Source organism: Alternaria infectoria, assembly GCF_024043175.1.
Source record: "Alternaria infectoria strain BMP 0036 chromosome Unknown scaffold_1, whole genome shotgun sequence".
Taxonomy (NCBI): domain Eukaryota; kingdom Fungi; phylum Ascomycota; class Dothideomycetes; order Pleosporales; family Pleosporaceae; genus Alternaria; species Alternaria infectoria.
Genome location: NW_026250690.1, coordinates 1,260,651 through 1,279,589, shown reverse-complemented (window position 1 = coordinate 1,279,589; position 18,939 = coordinate 1,260,651). Strand labels below are relative to the sequence as shown.

The window sequence follows — 18,939 nt, the reverse complement described above, 5'->3', positions numbered from 1 at the left end:
TTTTCGCGCTGACGGCAGTTCCAAGGCTCTTGGTATAGTCGTGTGTGAAACAGATGCTTTTCTCCGTCTGCGCTACTCTACTTGCAACAATTCACTTTCTAATCGACGCCTTCTGTCCCGTCTCGCAGTCTCGCAGTATCCCAAATCAATCCTCCGCAACACCAATTCCACGCCTATGCAACCCACATCAAAGACTCTCGTCATCCCATCTACTCACGGCCGCCCCGATTGCTAATACCAAGAAGAACCGAACTCCCAAGACCTGTCTCCACTGCAAGTCTGCCAACCTAGAAGAAAGCGCGAACTAACTAATCCGAACCAACTATGTCACTAGCTAGCTAACTAGACTAGCTAGCTACTCCACTTTCTCAAAAAAACTCCGGGCATCCAAAGCCAGCCAGTCACAAGTTGGTAACGCCCACCTTCCGCAAGCTAACCTGACGTTAACGTTAATCTTCGGCGCGACTTGCCAAACCGTTGAAAGTATTAGCACCGCCGACCGTTTTTCCTGCGTCGTTGATGCTCGTTTCCCCGTCTTGGCTCTCGTGTGTGCAGGATGGTTGACTGAGCTCGTCCTTTTTCTGTTAACAAGCGTGCAGCGCCGTTGAGTGAATGAGGCTGACTGGCTGGTCGCGTGCAGCTAATGAGCTAGCATTCTAGCCATTGCGGGGCCAGAAAGCTTTGCCTTTTTACTACTGACAACTGCTAGGGCGTTCACCACGTACTACTGTAGATGAGAATTTTGGACGCGTCGAGATCCGGGTTCTAGGAAGGCGTTTGGGCGGTTTGCTGTCATGCGCTTAGGAGAGTGGGGAGGGAGGTGCGTGAACGGGGACGGAACTAGTGTGTCTGGCCGATTCGGTGCTTTGATAAGATGCAGCGCATCGTCATCTCCCTGTTTGCAGTCTGTGGTGATCTGGATGCTTTTACTGTGAGTAAGCTGTGGATGGGTTGGCCAGCTGGGTGCTGTTCGTTCGGCTTTTACGCAAGAGAGATTTGACATGGTCGATGGGCTAAAGTGTGATACCATTTGGGACTGTGTAGCAGCTTCTTGTCACCACTAGCTAAGCAAAAACTATGTAAAGTTTCGATGAATGATAGAAGTGTAGCTAGTGCGAAGCATATCGCGACTTCATGCGAGTAGACGAAGAAACGGATACTTCGATACATCCTGCTCTGCAAGAGACACCTCCACTGCTAAACCCTCTTGCGACATGGGAGTCTCATTCGAGGTACATCGTACAAAGCGTAGCTCTCAGTTAATCCCCATGACTTCAATTTCGTGCTTCTCATCTCATAGTCTTCCTCGCGCGCCTCCCACTCCGCCCGGCCATACCCTGAGCATGCTCCGGCATCTCAACTGCGGTCACTACACGTGCGCGACTGCCACCGTCTGTCCCTCTTGATTTCATAAGCCTTTCCTGCTCTTGCGTCAGTCTCAGTCTCTCTCGATCCGCCTCATGCACAATAATGCCGTTGATGACGCTGTACTTACTGATGTCCGGGTCGTCGTAGTCGTCGTCTTCGTCGTCTTCCACTATGGGCCGAGCAGCGCGAGACTTGGCAAGATACCTGTCACCGTTGAAGCGAGAGTCTGTCCATGAACTCAATCCAGCGCCGTGTTTGGGGGATGTGATCTCGGAGTCTGAGACGTCGGCCAGCATTTCCACGTCCTCTGCAGCGTTGCCAGGCGCCGGTGTGATTGACATGGCCCGCATGCCACCTCTGACTTGCTCGAAAACTCCAGCTTCAGCTGTTGCTCTCTCGCGCTGGTTCGCTTCGTCGATAGCAATGCTGGTCCGAGTTTCTAATTCGGCTTCGCTGAGCTGCGTAATCTTTGCAGATGCATCAAGCTTGGCTTTTCGGGGTGAGCGCGATACCGTTGCTCCTTGAGTCTTTGACGTAACAATTTTGGACCTCTGAGACGCAGGTGTCGGTGTAGATGGTGTCGTCGGCTGAGGCTTTCTGGTGGGCACACGCGGTGGGGTAGTCGGTGATGCCGCATCAGTTTGGCTGTTGACCTTGGGTTTCGATTTCTGCAAGCTCGTGAAGCAAAAGCCATTTTTTCCCTTGTTATACACACCTTTTGAGGCAAGAGCTGGTGGTAGTGGTGGAGGAAGTTTGACCTTCTTGGTCGCCGGCCTAGATGTCTGCTTCTTTACAGGCTCAGGAGCATCGTCCATCATGACAGGGGAACTAGGCTCCTCGTCATCAGACGGCGGGGCATAGTCACTCTCCTCATCGCTGCTGAGATCCACCACCTTCCGCTTGCCTCTGCCTGAACGCGAGGAAAAAGAAGTATGCGATACGACTGACGCATCGCGTTGACTTTGCGAAATACTCGAGGCGCGATTAGTAGGCGTAGAAGTAGATACCTGCGATCCAGCCCGAACTCCCCTAGCAACCGCAACACTGTCTTTAGTGGCACTCGCTGGGAGGAATGGCCTTCTGAAGCTAGGAGTCTTAGGAGTGGTAGGGGTAAGTGGCTCTGCGGTTGGGGTGCGAGGGCTCTCTTGAGTGGATACGAGACCAGTATCTTGAGGTGATGGAAGCATGTTTGGAGTGTGTTGCTGTGGTCTTGTTGGAGCTATGTATATGTTAGCTCAGTCACTATAAGATGGAAGACAGCAAGCTTACTACGCGGAGCTTCATGCGTCATTGTGTCCATACCGTTCGAAACCGATTTACGAAGGTCACTCTCCACGCTTTTGGTTGCATTATTCGGGACAGAATCAGGACCAAACCTGTCTCTACGTCCAAGGTCTTGTGAAGACTCGATTGAGCCATTCAAATAGTAAGCATGGCCTTCCTTTCGCAAAACTGCTTGGTCCGCCCGCGGAAGGCCATGGAAAGCTGATTCCCGCAACATCGATGACTGGCCTACTTGGTGACCCACACTTTGTCGCGGTTGAAACTTGTCTGGCCGGTGGTCTTGATAGAGCCTCGAAGAAGCGAAACCGCTCGTCGACTGTAGGCCTTGTGAAGCAGAGATTGTGGGGGTAGCCCACGGAGAGGAAGCCGGTAATGGTCTACCTCCAAGCTTGAGTGCTGTTTCTTGACGAGTATCTGGCATGCGAGGCACATTCGCCCAGTTGCCAAAACCCACGCCCCCGACCAGGTTCCGCTGTGTACTGAGAACAGCTGCCGGCGCATGCTGAGAGGCGACGGAGTTCGAGACGTGCACACCGGGAGTGTTACTGTTACTTGTACATAGCGCAGGCGGTTGTATAAGTGGGTGTGGGGGTTGCTTAGTAAAGACACTGTGTTCACGCTTCAGCTGCTCTGGCTTTGGCGTATTCTATTTAAGTTAGTCTTAAGACAAGAATGTTTTTAGGATTTGCCGACTTACCGCATATCCAATCTTGCCAGACAAGCCGGGAGGGCCTTTCGCGATAGGCCCTTGCCCGACTATCTGTAAAGCAGGTTTCTCCTTGAGTAACACTGGTTCATCGTCATCCTCGTCGGAACAAAGATCAATGATAGTAACAGCGGCCTTCTTATTCCTGAGTCCTGCTACCGGTGTGGCTGTGTTGCTCGCTGGCTTGGATATAGATGTTGCTTTGGGCCTCGGCGCCGGCGTGTTCTTGGTGGTGGGAGCAGCTCTCGGTGGTGCAGCAGATGAAGGACGATTTGCCTGACCCTGGACACCCGTCTTAGACCCGACAGCCGTGTTACCAACCTTTTTCTTCTCCCTGCTTGCTGCCGCCTTGGCCTTGCTCCAGAACTCTTCCTCTTCTTTCTGGTGTTTTGCGAGAATGATTGCTCGCTCCTTGTTGACGTTGTCTTGAAATTTGGCAAAAGACTCCGTCGCGTACCGTTGGAAGCCCTTAAGTTCAGCTTCGTGCTTTTGTCGGAAAGTGAGCCACTGTTTGTCTGCAGCACTGACCTCGGGGGGTTTTGTTGCCATGCTGAGAGTCGCAACGCGCTGAAGTCAAGGCAAAGATATTAAATACTGTGAGGTAAGAGAGTTCGTTGCGAGTGGGAGAAGGTAGGTAGATGGAGTGGTGATATACCAGCTCGGACAAGGTGAAGGTGAGTGAGAGATCTGCGCGATTACAAACGGGACCAAGGTAAAGGCGCAACTCATGGTGACCACAGATTTGAGGATGCGTAAGTAAGGTAAGACCTCTATGTTCATGTCGTAGGCTTGCAGGTAGAGTGCCTTGAATAATAGGTAAACGGAACGCCGAGACGCAAACGACGAGTATCCACTTTTGACCTAGTAGCTGTTTGTGACCTAGGATGCTATATAGAGAGGGATTGGCTGCGCGCAAGCCCAAAGCAATATATTAGTCCAGTGCAGTGCTTATCCAAAGATGCGTGCGCGACAGAGACTCCATCGCATCGACTCTCAGGATATTGATCCTTCTGTTCCCAATTATCATAACCCATACAAGCGCGAGGTCGAATTCAGCTAGGTCTAATAGCCTCGCAGGCATGAGTAGCCATACACTTGCTCAGTGCAAAGGCTTGCAACTAGCTCGAAGGCTCCCATTGCTGCCTTCCTTGTCTCAGATTTGCGTCGCTGCGAAGGGAAAGTGAGACTTCTCAGCAGTCGTCTGGTCGAGACTGTCAGGTCGCGATAATCTGAACTGCTCTTGTGCCGTTCACCATGCTCTCGGGTATAAGATGGGTCCTCGCGCCTGTGGTCGTCTCCATTCTAGGATCGGTGATTCCGTGATGCTCTCTCTCCCTTCACAGATATTTCTTCGCGGCAGTCGCAACCCTCTGCCTGAACACCGGACTCTTGATGACTTCGCCATTGCCCACGGCAAAGAATGGATTCATGATAGTCTTGACCCATGCCTCGTATACGTCGACCATGAAGTTCTTGACAGCTTCTTCCGTGGCTGGGCTACTCGGATTGTATAGACCAGCACCTCCTCCCAACGCAGCTCTCCCTCCAGCCAGACTTCCTCTCGCACCTCCAGCACCTCCACTTGTCAGCCCCAGGCTTTCGTCCCGCGGTCTTGTGAGTAGGAGGAAGCGTGTATTGCCGCCGGTGATCCAGCACGACACGAAGCAGTTCTGGTACTTGTCGATGTGCTTAAGGTACATGGGCGCGGAGCCACTGGATGTAGAAGGGCCCCATTGAACTTCTTCGACTATATCGAGGGACGAGTGTAGGATGAACGGGACAAGGGCGCGCTCGGCGGGGGTATAGTTCGCGACACCGGTGCCGCCGCTACGTGAGGTGCCGAAGTCGTGCGTGAAGAGAGGGACATCGAGAGGCGATAGGATGGAGAATGTGTACGACATGGCGAGGTATGGGGAAGTCGGTCGGTATACGTGTGGAGTGGTTGGCGTGCGCCGCGTGGTCCAGGTGGGGATGCGTGATCTAGCCTAGTACAGTCTTTCTGGCTTTTACTGATGTCGAAAATAAAGGCGCCAGGATTCGTAATTCGTATCGTCGTAAATGTAGCCTGTGTTTAGCTGTGCAACGTGTGGGGTGTGCTGGTGAGCTTCCCCACGCTAATCGGCATGTCTGCCAAGAAAGTCCGCGGGAGTGTCTCTGGAAGAATATCGCGACTTCAATTGCGCAGCCCAGCATCGCCAACACCAGCACCTCACCATGTTTGGTCCTTTCCGCCTCACAAACCCGCTATCGGGTGGTCTATTATGGTGCGACTCCCTGCATTTCCCGAACCATCGACCCCGCGCAATTGCTCGTTGTCGCCATCACATTTCCTGCTCCGATGCACCTTCTATCAGTTGCGACTCGATATCTGGCAGCCCGTGCTGACAAAGCTATAGGAAGATACCATGGCGGCTATCCAGACACCAGAAGTACAGACAACGCGAGCGCCTACGGCACGTCGACACTGTGGTCGGCACACTCGATACCGCACTACGACGCATGGGACAAAGCATGAAGAAGGTGGAGCGCTGGAAGATGGAGATGCCGACCGAGGCGGAGATGCTGCCCAAGGACAAATACACCGTCTTCGACCGTAAGGTGAAGAGGTATCGAAAGGGAATACACAGTAAGTTCATACTTTTTGTGCATTTGGACACGGCACTGTAGCGACAGGAAAAAATCCAGAAACGGTGGTAGTAGGGAGAAACATCATGCTTGCGATCGCTGACATTTCACAGAGGTGCCAAAATGGACGAGAGTCAGTCAACGACTCAACCCTCCGGGTTTCTAGACGGACCCTGCTGGGAACGACGGTCGCACGTGTGTATACTATGTATTACTGTACAATTTGCATCAGATACGGCGCTATGGGAAGAAAGCAATACAAAAAAATCTCAAACCTGCAATGGGCTATTTCGTTTCTTAAGTACAAACATCAATCTGGTTCGTTAGCGAGTTCAGCATCCCTCCTTGCATACGTGACGGCTATGCACGCTATCGTAGATACTCGTCCATCTTTCCGTGCTCTACCACCTTCTAGGCTATTTTTTCTCCAAAGCTCGCCAACTATGTCAACATCACCTAAGTTATACACTCTGACCGCAGTAGAAATATTGGAGCTGCTCAAAACAGATACTACCACAGTCGAGACCTATGCACAATCTCTCCTCGACCGTATCCGCGACCGCGACGATATTGTAAAGGCATGGGCCCATCTCGGTGAGTCTTGCTCTGCCTATAAACACGTCTCGATCTGAGCAAAAGCTAGACCAGCAGCTTGTTCTACGCCGAGCTCGAGAACTTGATCAAATACCAGAAAACCAGAGAGGACCGTTGCATGGGATGGCAATAGGCATAAAAGATGTGATGAACACGAAAGGTCGTAAGGTACAGTCCTTTGCATGCCAGATGTTAACAAGCCCCAGACATGCCCACGCAATACGGCTCTCCAACCCACGAGGGACACCGATCTGGCTTCGATTCATCGGCTGTTGCCATTCTGCGATCTGCAGGCGCCCTTATCTTCGGTCTGTCAATTCACCTTACCTATGAATGATTGTTGACGTCTCCCACAGGCAAGACAACGACAACTGAATTCTCGGTCCCTAACTCAGGACCTCCAACCGCCAATCCACACGACCCATCTCGAACCCCAGGCGGCTCTTCATGCGGGTCCGCCGCCGCAGTAGCCGATATGCAGATTCCACTTGCTCTAGGCGTCCAGACAGGCGGAAGCGTCATCCGACCAGCAGCCTACTGTGGGACATTTGCCATGAAACCCACGTACAATGCCATCTCAACCTCGGGGCAAAAGCTCGTGTCTTCGACATTCGATACCATCGGCTTCTTTGCTCGTAGCATGGCGGGTCTGCAGTTACTAGCAAACGTCTTTTCTCTCACTGATGACCAACATCCGGAGAAAGTATGCTTTGGAGATATCTCAGTCGCTCTTGTCAAGACACCAATGTGGTCACACGTCGGCCCTGATACTATACATGCCATGCAAAAGACAGCCGCCATCCTGCAAAATCACGGCGTCCAAGTCGAAGAAGTGTTACTACCGGATGACTTTGGCAACGCAGACATCCTAACGCGCTTTCAAAATGCAATCATCGACAATGAGACCGCACTCGCTTTCCACGAAGAACACTGTTCGCACAAGGACGGGTTGGACGTCTCAATTCGGAATCTAGTAGAAAATCACTCTAAACACGCTGATGCAGAAGAAGAAAAACGGGAAGCTCTGGAAAAATTCGCTCATCTGCGTACGCTATTCGACGCACTAGCAGCCAAGTATTCTGTCATCATCACGCCAAGTGCTGTAGATGAGGCGCCGGTGGGACTTGGGGATATGGGAAGTCCGGTGTTTAATACGATGTGGACGGTAAGTTGACGTGTTACAGGTGGTAGATAAAAACGAGTTTGACTTTTATCCAGGGTCTGCATGTGCCAGTGGTACACATGCCTGCATTTGTGGGAACGAATGGTATGCCTGTCGGTGTTTCTCTTATTGCGGGTAGAGAGCGCGACGGGCATCTTCTTCGGACCAGTAGAGTTCTTGGTGAGGTTCTTATGGCTGAGGGAGGGTGGCAGTCGAGGGCATCGGACGTCGACCTGTGCTAGGAAGGCGGTTGTAAAATGGCGAGATGGGTGAACATCATGCGTAGTTGACCACGACATTGATCGATAGACCAATCGACAGCAGATCAAGTTCACAGGGCAGTAGTGTAGATGGATGTAACAAGGATGAGCAGCGTGAGATTCATGCTAAGATACTGAGACTTGGCTGGCTATCTAGCTAGCCCGCTGACAAAACGACTGACAGGCCTTCTAAACCATTCAGTGAAAGCAAATGCATAATGAAAAGGATATGCACTCTTACACCCAAAACAACACAACACCGACCGACGACCCCGCGAAACTAAGCAGTCTGCGTACCCACATCAACACCCTCAACGCCCACCGTAGGAGTAGCAGCAGACGCAGGCTGAACGGGCGCTTTCCTCTCCCCAAAGTTGTGCAACCTCTCTCCTATAAGATAAACCTCATCCCTAACGACCAACCTCCATCTCACAAGGAGCCTGACAACCGCCGAGGATGCCCACATAACCACCAAAGCAAGTCCCACAGCCGGGAAGCTGAAGCGCCAGAGTAAATTCTTTGTTGCTTCGTTTGCATTCCGGTATAGCGTTCGACTCGTGACAAACGCCAGACTGGATGGAACGGCAATAGCGACGAGGAAGAGCGCGAGCACGGGGATGAGGAAACAGCGTGTCGCGATCTTGGCGTTGGGGTAGAGCCAGCCATCTCTGATGACAGCTTTGAACGCACGTGCGGGCCGGGAATTGCGGTTCGCGAAGACGAGGCGTGCGGCGAGACGAGAGTACAAGAAGCCGAGGGTCCAGTCTTGGATGACGTGGACGACGTGGGGTTCCTTGGGGCCAAGGTAGGCGTGCAGGGGCATGAGGAAGTAGAGTTCTAGAAGGACGGCGAAGAGAAAAGGTATGGCGAAGATGAGGGTTGCCCAAACGTATGAGAAGCGGAGGGCGCGGCCACCGACGCGCGAGGTGGTTGCTGCGATGGTGTGGAGTGTGGACATGGGATCTGGGATGGAGCGATTGAGCGACGAGATGAACTTGAAGGCGTGGTAGGCGGAGTAGCCGATGCTGGCGAGCGTGTAGACGCCGAGGGAGAAGGCATGGATGTCGTTCATCTCGACGGTTGGCGGGAGGAAGAGTGAGAAGAGATAGCGGCCGAAGAGTAGTGGTAGGATCGTTACGCTTACTCCCGATAGACCCATGAAGATCCATATCGTGACGATGAAGCAGAGAATGCGCACGCGGAACCATGGTGGGATGAATACCATCGACACGAGATCAGAGTTGTGCACTCCGCCCTCATTCTCTCCATCTTTGCGAACGTTGTCGCGGTCGACTTCGACGAAGACAGGTTGGCCCTTGGGAATGCGAGCTTGATCGGAAGCAGGTGCACGAACGTATCGGCCATCATCGCCTTCTTGCGCAGGGACCTTGTCGCCAAAGAGAAAGTTGGAAAGGCGGAGGAATCCAGCGCACTTCTGGAAGCACCATTTGTAGATAGCATGCAGACCCTCGCTAGGCTTGTAGAACTTGATGATGACCGGCGTGAGGAAGTTGTAGAAGAGAAGGTCGAGCGGAAACTCCAGCGATGGTGCTTCGGTAGTCCAGTGAATTGGCAGGACGTTGGTAGTAGCACGACTCAAGGTCCATACGACACCGCCAAGGCATACAATAACGAGTGCTCCATACACAAGAGCGCTGAAGGCGATCTTGCGAAGTTGAGTCGTAACGCTACGCTCTAGGACGTCCCGAACAGGATGGAAGGTCGGATCATCTGGGTCGCGGATGAAGTACAGCACACCCTTGCGCATGATCTTGCGGCACATGGACACAAAGAGCGCGAAGTGGAACATGTAGCAGGTACCGATGAACCAATGCACGAATCCAGATGTCCATGGACTCTCTCTCGCGAACTGCCACCTGTTGTACAGCGTAGCGTTCTGGAATAGTGGAAGCATGGCCAAGTCGAGAAGCAGCCCGCAGTACAGCGGAAATGCCAACATCTCGATACTAATGATAAGGATCACCTTGAGCACACCTCCGGCTTGTTGTAGTATATCAGAAAGAATGCGTTCGATCCTTTGTCCTTGCTGTGACGAGCTGAAAGGTGTGCCGCGCCTGAGATATATCGCACCAAGAAAAGCGAAGAACCCATAGCCAGCCAGTATTGCGATTAGGCGGTCACTCGCCGTCCATCGCTCCAGTGCAGTGTATGCTGCAGCGGTGCTGCTGTTCGAGTCTAGATCAATGGTGATCTTGTACGATTTGGCCGTCCAAAGCCATGAGAGCAGAGAGCTGCACTGGCCGTAGGTCGTCGTAAAGATATCTTGAATCAACGAGGGAAGGCGTCCAAGGACCCTCAGCACAAGCTTGGGCGGCGAGTCTGCTGAAATTTCCTCGATGATGGCGTTTGCAAAGCTGCTCGTTTCATTGAGCGCAAATGAGGTCGTGTTCTGCAGGCTTCGTAGTGAAGCGTGTGCGTTAAGCGTGAATTGGGTGTAGCTGGGCTGAGACGATAATGGCGAGTCCATGAACATCTTGCCAATACGAACCATTGCACTCTCTGCAAGGGAGTATGCTGGCGTAGATACTGCACGGAGTGGACCATCTATGGTTTGAGACAGTTTCCCCAAGGAACACAGCTTGACCAGACTGGAGATGGCATAAGAACTCCAGTACGTCGTACCAGCTACGAGGAAGAGCGTGACGTCGACTATGAAGTCCGTTACTGCAGCGACCGCCTGTAGAGGGATTTTGAGGAGTTCGATAGGGCTTCCCACCATTATTATGACGAACTTACCCCAGAGATAAGGAACCCATACAGCGCACGCCAATGTGCAGGTGATCAGCACGGCACTGAACAGGGCGTTCTGGAAAAGACCGACAATAGGCCCTTGCATACCAATGAGCTCAAGTATACCTTCCAGGTCTTCAGCGTCTTCAATCGCTTCCTGGTCGTTGACATCTATGCCAGCTTGTGCAGCAGCAGCAGCAACTTCAGGATCTTGGGGCGCAGCATTGCCATGATCCCGCGGCTCGTTCCCCAAGAAGGGCACAAAAGGCGCTTCGTCTGCAAGATCGCGCACGATATGCTCATCGTTGCCTCCCTCTTCGACAGGTTGAGCCATCGGGGCTATGTCTCCAAACATCCAGTCCAATACTTGGTTCACTGGATTTTGTGGAGGTTGAGGCGCTGCTGGTTGTGCGTTGGCTGGAACCGCAGGCTGGTCGTCCGGGTGTTGCTGACCCACTTCAGAATGCTCCTGTTCTTCGCGGGTGGTTGAGTCTTGGTCAGGTTGGCTACTGCTGTTGTCGACTTCAATGGTAGTATCGACCGTAATTGAGTTGTCTAGATGAGTGGAACTGCTTTGTGCAGAAGACGTTGACTCGGGTAGATTATCCTCCACACTGGCGTCGACAGCCTTAGCTTTACCCTTGTCGTGAACATGTTCTCCTTCCAGCGCTTGGTCGGAGTCATCTTCTACAGCCTCAGGGACTTGCTGCCAGCTTCCACTGCTGTGCTCGCTACCCGGTTCGTGGTCCGATGCAGCCTCGGGTCCTTGATCGGCTCTTCGGTCTGCGTTGTCGTCGTCTTCCCACGATTCGGGTACGTTTTCAGCACTTTCCTCGTTGGAAGCTGACGATTGTGGTACGTTCTCGAAAGACCATGTATTACCCTCTTCTAGGCCGCGACGGATTTCTGTCGCGATGAAGGATCTATCGCGTGCTGGCATGTTTGGTCTGTGCGAAGATGAAGACGATTCGGAACCTTCAAGATCTGGCGCTACGCCTGAAGGTTGGTGGAGTGACGAGGTTCTTGCAGGAAAGCTTGAGCTGCTAGCCTCGCCGTCTTCCATCATTGCTCGCTCAATAGCCTCGTTAAAGCTCTGGGATGGAAATCCATCGTCATAGGCATCCACAAGATCATCCGATTGCATCATCGACCTCAAATCACCGGAGAGGCCTTCGCGTACTATGTTGCGAACAAGCTCGTCGCGTTCTCGGCGGAGCGAAGAAGACCGGCGAACGCGGCGTATCGTAGGTTCAGCAGCCTCGGGCTCATCATTCTCGCGAGTGAAGTCTCCAGGGGCAATTGGCTCGTTTTGGTCAGTATTTTCAGGCTCATGAGCTTCTTCCGCATCCGCAGCCTCCCCAGCCACTTCAGCATCCAAAGCATCTAAAGCGTCTTCCAGCTCGCCCTCATCAACGACCACGTTGTCAACGAGAGCCTCCTCTTCTATGATGGCAGCCCTCTGCGCAGCAACGTTGTCACCGAGGGCAACCATATTGATGACAGGTTGTTGCTGGACCACCCACTCCCTGATCAAGAAGACAAGGATAAACGCCACAACAACGAGTAGAGTGATGATCTGCCCCTCTATCACGTCAACAATAAAGCGATTGGCGCTTTGAGACTGGAACCAGTTGAAGAAGGGGACATCGGAGAGTAGCGACGGACTACGAATACCGAGGTGGTCCGAGGTAGTATTGGAAACGGTGCCGTTCTTGTCAACGACAGATACATGAGTAGTTATTCTGTCGGCTTGTGCAAGCTGGGAAAAGGGGAATGGGACCCCGAAGAAGACTCGTTTGGCATAGGTCCAGAGGATGGATTCGCTAGTCGTGGAATTGTTTGGAGTATATGTTATCTTCATGGGCCCGACGGTACTTGCCACATGCACAGTCGAGTTGCTGCTCTTGGCGGTATCGAGTGCGGAGCGTATCAAGTCGATATCGCTAGGGGCCAGTCCTCTACCAGTCGCGGGCATTACTGACGTCTCAGGTGTGTCGGCAAACATGTCTTGTGACCAGCCACCATCGCCGACCCAGAACAGGCTGCGCCATACGACGCGCATGCACCAGGGTAGTAGGAAGAGCCAGACGGCGCCCACCAGGACCCCTCGGCACCAGGTTGTGAACATGTTGAGTACGTGGAGAGCGGCGCGGCGTACGAAGACGGTCGTGGGTATGCGATTCGGCATGCCGGGGTGGTATAGTTTGGTGAAGCGGAAGGATGTCTTGCACAGTTCGCAGTGCTTCTTCTGGGTGTGGGACAGCCATTCCATCAGGCATTCTTGGTGGACGTATTTGATGCTACCGCTGCACTTGCAGGGAAAGAACAGAGGCTCCTCGGCGGTGCCTTCCCCGCGACATATCCGGCAGGTGTCGGCTTCGTCTTTGTCCATGGCTCGCTCGTCGGAAGTCTGGGGGGCGCTGTCGTGCGCGGAGGCATCGTCGAAGAGCCCCGCGGTGAGGGGCTCGGCATCGGTGGTCATGGTGGAGGGGGATTAAAAGTATACACGCGGTAAGAGGGGTGTTGTATCGAATCGGAAGATATGGTTCGGGTTCGGGCAGATGCCGCACAAGTCGATCTCAAGTAGGCATCGGAATCGCAGCGAGGGAGCGGCGTGAAGAGGACGGGCGTGCAGTGCTGCGCGGTGGAGGACAATGCAGATGCAGGGAATTAGGGACGTGAATAGACCTGGGGGAAAGCGCACAAGGGTGGATGCGGCCGGAACCGTGGTTGCGTGCAGCAGCTCTGGCGACGGAAGTGGTGATGTCGCCGCCGCCAGACAGTCTCGGTCTTGGCAGTCGAGCACCCCGGGCCCCTGGCAGAGCGATGGCACCTAGCCACACTTAGTGCACGTGTAGGGACAATTAATTATTTAGTCTGGTACCTGGGACAAGCGATCGGATTTGCACATGCATGGCGTGTCTTCGGTGCTTGATCAGCGTCACAGGGTCCTACAGCGCGGGTGAAGGCATCCAGCCCTACATGAGACGACGCGAACCGCAGGGGCAGCCTGAGGCACTGAAAATGTCTGGGACTGAGAAGTCGCGACAGGCAGACTCTATTTCCTCCGTCATCTCTCGTGCCCTATCGCGTAATTCTGCGCTCTCTGCCGCCTATCGCATGTCCAAACCTTGATCTTGCTATCGTGTTCCCGCGTCCGCACGTGCAATTACATCACTGCTGCAGCTCGGTTGTCGTCCCCCCAGCGCTAACAGACAAGTTACTTCGAGCAGCCATCGCCATTATTCAAGAGACATCAACAACCCAGACGCTGCCGCCTGTCGCTGATTTTTGTACGTAGCCAGACCCCGACTTGCTGCGGCAGTACCACTAATACGCACCCGCAGAAGCTGGTCAGCCACACAGCGTCACCGCTTCATCGTCCACCACACGCGAGCATGGCCGCCCAGGCCAACGGAAGGGCGACCAAGTCCAAACAAAATGGCAGCCTGAACGGGTCCGCCAATGGCACCGCCAACGGCCACGCAGAGAAGACGCAGCTCACCTCACGGTCCGCTCGCTCGCGGAAGCCCAGGCGGAGTCTCGTGGGCGCCTTCACGAGCATGGTTGCGAGACTCTCCACGTGGTATCTCATCATCACCTTCCTCTTCCGGTGTCCCACATCGCTCCACCAGCTCAACCACGACTCTCCACGCGTGTGCAAGCCCTACTTGCAGACCCGGTCCTTCGCTGCGCCCTATGTCGACCCCTACTACGAGACCTACGTCGCCCCGCAGATTGCAAAGGTCAAGCCCTACACGACGCCCATAACCACATTCGCCCAGGACAACTACGCCACCTACGGCGCACACAGGGTCGAGCATGCTAGGAAATACGCAGAGGCCCAGTACGAGAAGTCTGTCCAGCCCCAGCTGCAGAATGCCCAAAAGCAAATCAAGGGCCAGTACGACGTGTACCTAGGCCCTCATGTCAAGAAGGCGACTGACGCTGCTGCCCCGTACTACAACGACCTCAGGACTAGCTCCGAAGAGATCTACCACCTGACACTGCTCCCGGCCTACGAGCGCTCCAAGCCCTACCTCCAACAGGGTCACGCATACGGCCACCACGTCCTCGTCGACATCGTCTATCCCCATGTCCACACCGCAAAGGATGCCACCTGGGCCTTCCTCCTCCGCACAGTGTGGCCCCAGCTGCGCGTGCTATACGGAGACAACGTCGAGCCCCAGTTGGTCCGTATCTCCGAGCGTCTAGGCCGCTACAGGGACCAGCAGAAGATCGAGTCTGTCGTCTCCGCCGTCGATGCTGAGACAAGCCTCCCATCTCAGTCCACCAAGGATACTCCTACCATCGCAAGCTCCTCCGCCTCCATTGTCCCTCCCAGCTCTACCGAGGGATCTGGCTGGGGTGTCCTTGATGAGTTCTTCGGCAGCGAATCAGCCAGCACAGCCTCCAACGAACTCGAAGCAAAACCAACCAAAGTCAAGCCCTCTGAGCCGAAGCTCACAGGCGCCGAACTACAAGAGAAGCTCAACCAGGATCTCCGCGACTGGCAGACCAAGTTCGCTACAGCCGCAGACAAGGGTTCTGAAGATCTCGAGGTACGCGTCGCAGAAATCACAAAGCGACAGGTCGACAATGCCGTCAACGGACATGGTCAGGCTCTGGTTGTTAAGCTAGAGGAGACTGCCGACGCGACTATTGCTAAGCTGAAAAACTACATCAAGAAGACTATTCAGTCTCTCCCAGAGGATGCTTCAGACGCCGATCTTGAGGCTGCGTACGAAGACTGCGGCGCCAAGACCCGCGAGTTCGGTCTCACCGTCAAGGAGCGTGCCCAGGACATCCGTGTCTGGAAAGCATCATACGATCAAGAGACAGATTCCCTGGTACAAGCTGCTGTCAGGAGCACTGTCGAAGTACTTGAGAAGATCCACAGCCTTGGCCTCCAAGAAGTAGGCATGCGATGGGCGTGGACTGATGGCGTCACGTACAAGGACTGGCAAAACTACCACAAGCTGAGGAACACGCTCAACGAATGGCAGGCCGAAGTCGAAGCCGTTGGTAACAGACACGAAGGCCTTCGCGTGGCCCATGAAGAATCCAAGAAGCTTGAAGACAAGGCCATGGCCATTGCGTCGGACATGGTTGCCGAGCTAGTACGCTTGAAGGATGTTTCCAAGTCTAAGATCTGGGCCGGCGATGCTAGCGATGATTTCTCTGACAAGGTCTTCGCGCCTCGCGTCCGCAAGGCTGCCCAACAAGTTATGGACAACGTTGAGGGTGCATCGTCCCAGATTGCCGAAGCGATCCAAGGCAGCTCGACACCGCTTGCTGAGAGTATCGCATCGTCTGCCAAGGACGTGTACTCCGACGTCTCTTCACAAGCGTCCGAAGCTGTTCAGGGTAGCTCAACACCTCTTACCGAAAGTATCGCATCTTCCGTCAAGGAGGCAGCATCCAAAGCATCATCGCAGGTCTCTGAGGCCGTATCAGGTAGCTCTACCCCAGTTGCTGAGAGTGTGGCATCTTCTGTCCAGAAAGCTGCATCTGAGGTTTCGTCTCAAGCGTCTGAGGCTATCTATGGTGAACCTTCATCCGAGAGCCTGCTATCTCAAGCTTCATCCAAGGCGTCTGAAGTCATTGATGACACCGCATCGAAGGCCTCCGCAGCCTACGAATCGCCTAAGAAGGTCTGGGGTGGAGCCAATGCGCAAATCATTGCTGAAGCCCGCGAACCTGTACTTGATGAGCCGCTGGCAGACGATGACGAAGTCGTCGACACCTATTCCAGCAAAGTGCAAAGCGTGGTTGCCGACGCTGGCGACCGAGCAGCTGAGATGAGCCGAGCAGTCAGCGAAGCGCTCCTCGGTCCTGCCAAGACGCAAGGTACCGTCGAGTCTGCCTCTTCGATCGCAAGCGAGCAGTACGCAAGTGCTCTTGCTGCTGCATCAAGCGTCCTGTACGGTACCGAGCAACCGGCTGTTGAGAGTGCGACCAGCGTCATCGCCGACAAGTATGCTCAAGCTGTGACTGCGGCATCATACGCAATCTACGGTACCCCAACGCCGACAGCCATAATCAAGACCGTACAAGTCGAGGCAAACTCGCGATACAACGATGCTGTCAGCGCTGCGAGCAAGCAGTTCGAGAATGCGAAGGCCCAGATGTCTCTTCTGATCTCTGGAGAGCCCCAGCCTGCGCACCAAACCATGCTTTCTTACTTTGAGAAGGCCTACTCCGATTCCCTCGCAGTCGCTAGTGAGAGGTTGTCGAATGCTATGCAATACACTGAATCAGTGAGGAGCTATGCAGCAGGCCCCACCCATGGTTACTTCGAGTCGGTCTCCTCCATCGCATCGTCTCGCCTCGCTGAAGGCCTCAGCCAGGCTTCTGCCCAGTTCGCCGCACCTCAATCCACCGGTGTCGCTGACAGCGCTCGCCGACAGTACTACGAAGCTGTGGGCCTTGCGCACGCCCGTTATTCCGAGTTTACTGATGCTGCATCGAGCGCTGTATACGGTCCCCAGCAAGGTACCATTGAGTCTTTGGCTTCGGTCGCCTCCGTATCAGCCGCTTCTGCTGCGTCTGCTGTATCTGGATCGGCCGAGTCTGCCGCGTCGTACGTGTCTGGTTCAGCACAGTCGGCTGTCGCCAACGCCCAAGCAGCCGCTGAGTCTGCCGCTTCCCAGGTTAGCTCTGGTGTCATCGGTTCAGAAACTCCCTGGACTGAGTCGGTTGCCTCCCAAGCCAGCCAGAACTGGGAAGCACTAATTGCTCAGGCCAGTAGCCAGGTCTACGGCCAGCCTACACCATGGGCAGAGTCTGTATACTCTCAAGCTGGCGCTTACGGTGCTCAGGTAAGAACTCCGTCCGATGAATAAAACGCATTTGAGACATACTGACTTTGTACACGTAGGCTACCGCTGCCGCTGCTGCACAATATGCCGAGGTCCAGGCTCTTATCTCAGAGCTTGTCATTGGCAAGGAGCCCGACTTCACCGAGAGCGTCATGAACCGCTTCGCCTCCGCTTACTCCACGGGCCTGCCCGCAGCCATGGCTTCTGCCCAGTCCTATGCCAGTGAAGGTATCAACGCTGCTAGTTCGTACGCGGGCGACAGTTACGATGCTGTCACCGACGCGGCTGCTGACGCGTATGCTTCTGCTTCGTCAGTCGTCAGCGCCGTCTTCACTCCCCCAGCCATGATCGAAGATGTTTTGAGCCAGGCTAGCGCATCTTTGGATCTTGCTGTTGAGAGTGCCTCTGTCGCTCTCTACGGAACGCCCAAGGGTGCCGCTGAGCAGGCCAGCGAGTCAGTTGCGAGCGCCTACTCATCCATCCAGTCTCAAGTGAGCGAGAAGCTCTACGGAACACAATCCGCTCAAGATAGCTTTTCGTCAGCCGCCGCATCCGCCCAAGCTGCTATCAGCGAAGCCATCTTCGGCACGCCCACAGCAGGCGACTACGTCGCCTCAGCCACGAGCAGTGCAGGTGGTGTGTACAGCTCAATCTCGTCTGTAGCCAGCGTCAACGCCGAGTACGTTGCCTCTGCTGCTAGCGAGAATGCAGCCTACATATCTTCAGCAGCCAGTTCCGCCGTCTACGGACCTGAGCAAGGGGCCATGGAGTCTGCAAACAGCCGCATCGCCGACGCCGTAGCCGCCGCCAACAGCCGTATTGCGTCCATGTACGCAGCTGCATCTGGAAGCGCTGAGGAAGCTGTCAGCAGTATTTCCAGCGCCGCTACTCAAGCCACCCAGGCTGTGAGAGATGAGTTGTAGACTATGTATGAGTTGAGGAAGCTTGCTTCCAATATCTCCAAATCATCATCATACCCTCAACACGTCACAACATAGCACCCTCGCTACGACACGACACCAATATGTCATCACAACACCCCCACCACCACAATCGTAACGACCAACCACCCCTACACAACCCCATCATTATCATCTCAAACACACCACCCATTACCCACAACCAAGGCCAGTTGATCTGGCCCACGAACCACGGAACACGGAAAGGAAGGAAAGGAAAGGAAAGGAAACCAGGAAAACCAACGAGGTAATGCCTATGTATGTAGCTATGAACCAGTCTCAATCTCTTGTCTCTCTATATCTGCTCTTGCGTTTTCTCAGGATTAGCCCGACTGGATTCCGCTTTTGTTCTTATGCCAGCATGCAAGCTCTAGCGTTGTAGTCTAGTTACTAATTCGTTTTTCTGCGA

General features: G+C 54.1%; 7 protein-coding genes across 7 annotated transcripts; 3 read left to right on the top strand and 4 right to left on the bottom strand.

Annotated features, from left to right (window-relative positions):
* Nucleotides 1–1,289: 1,289 nt before the first annotated feature.
* Nucleotides 1,290–2,320, bottom strand: J4E92_000464 (uncharacterized protein; the record flags this gene model as incomplete). The annotated part of the gene is made up of 2 exons (XM_051491881.1): nucleotides 1,290–2,278; nucleotides 2,317–2,320. The coding sequence occupies 2 exons, from the start codon at nucleotides 2,318–2,320 to the stop codon at nucleotides 1,290–1,292; spliced, it is 993 nt and encodes a 330-aa protein (XP_051357393.1).
* Nucleotides 2,321–2,880: 560 nt separating this feature from the next.
* On the bottom strand, nucleotides 2,881–3,907 carry J4E92_000463 (uncharacterized protein; the record flags this gene model as incomplete). The annotated part of the gene is made up of 2 exons (XM_051491880.1): nucleotides 2,881–3,066; nucleotides 3,350–3,907. 2 exons carry the CDS (start codon nucleotides 3,905–3,907, stop codon nucleotides 2,881–2,883), a joined length of 744 nt encoding a protein of 247 aa, XP_051357392.1.
* Nucleotides 3,908–4,695: 788 nt separating this feature from the next.
* Nucleotides 4,696–5,259, bottom strand: J4E92_000462 (uncharacterized protein; the record flags this gene model as incomplete). The annotated part of the gene is made up of 1 exon (XM_051491879.1): nucleotides 4,696–5,259. The coding sequence occupies one exon, from the start codon at nucleotides 5,257–5,259 to the stop codon at nucleotides 4,696–4,698; it is 564 nt and encodes a 187-aa protein (XP_051357391.1).
* Nucleotides 5,260–5,572: 313 nt separating this feature from the next.
* On the top strand, nucleotides 5,573–6,149 carry J4E92_000461 (uncharacterized protein; the record flags this gene model as incomplete). Its single annotated transcript, XM_051491878.1, has 3 exons — nucleotides 5,573–5,622; nucleotides 5,755–5,984; nucleotides 6,097–6,149. 3 exons carry the CDS (start codon nucleotides 5,573–5,575, stop codon nucleotides 6,147–6,149), a joined length of 333 nt encoding a protein of 110 aa, XP_051357390.1.
* Nucleotides 6,150–7,130: 981 nt separating this feature from the next.
* On the top strand, nucleotides 7,131–8,084 carry J4E92_000460 (uncharacterized protein; the record flags this gene model as incomplete). The annotated part of the gene is made up of 2 exons (XM_051491877.1): nucleotides 7,131–7,742; nucleotides 8,049–8,084. The coding sequence occupies 2 exons, from the start codon at nucleotides 7,131–7,133 to the stop codon at nucleotides 8,082–8,084; spliced, it is 648 nt and encodes a 215-aa protein (XP_051357389.1).
* Nucleotides 8,085–8,279: 195 nt separating this feature from the next.
* Nucleotides 8,280–13,232, bottom strand: J4E92_000459 (uncharacterized protein; the record flags this gene model as incomplete). Its single annotated transcript, XM_051491876.1, has 1 exon — nucleotides 8,280–13,232. One exon carries the CDS (start codon nucleotides 13,230–13,232, stop codon nucleotides 8,280–8,282), a length of 4,953 nt encoding a protein of 1,650 aa, XP_051357388.1.
* Nucleotides 13,233–14,148: 916 nt separating this feature from the next.
* Nucleotides 14,149–18,494, top strand: J4E92_000458 (uncharacterized protein; the record flags this gene model as incomplete). Its single annotated transcript, XM_051491875.1, has 2 exons — nucleotides 14,149–17,571; nucleotides 17,631–18,494. 2 exons carry the CDS (start codon nucleotides 14,149–14,151, stop codon nucleotides 18,492–18,494), a joined length of 4,287 nt encoding a protein of 1,428 aa, XP_051357387.1.
* Nucleotides 18,495–18,939: the final 445 nt, after the last annotated feature.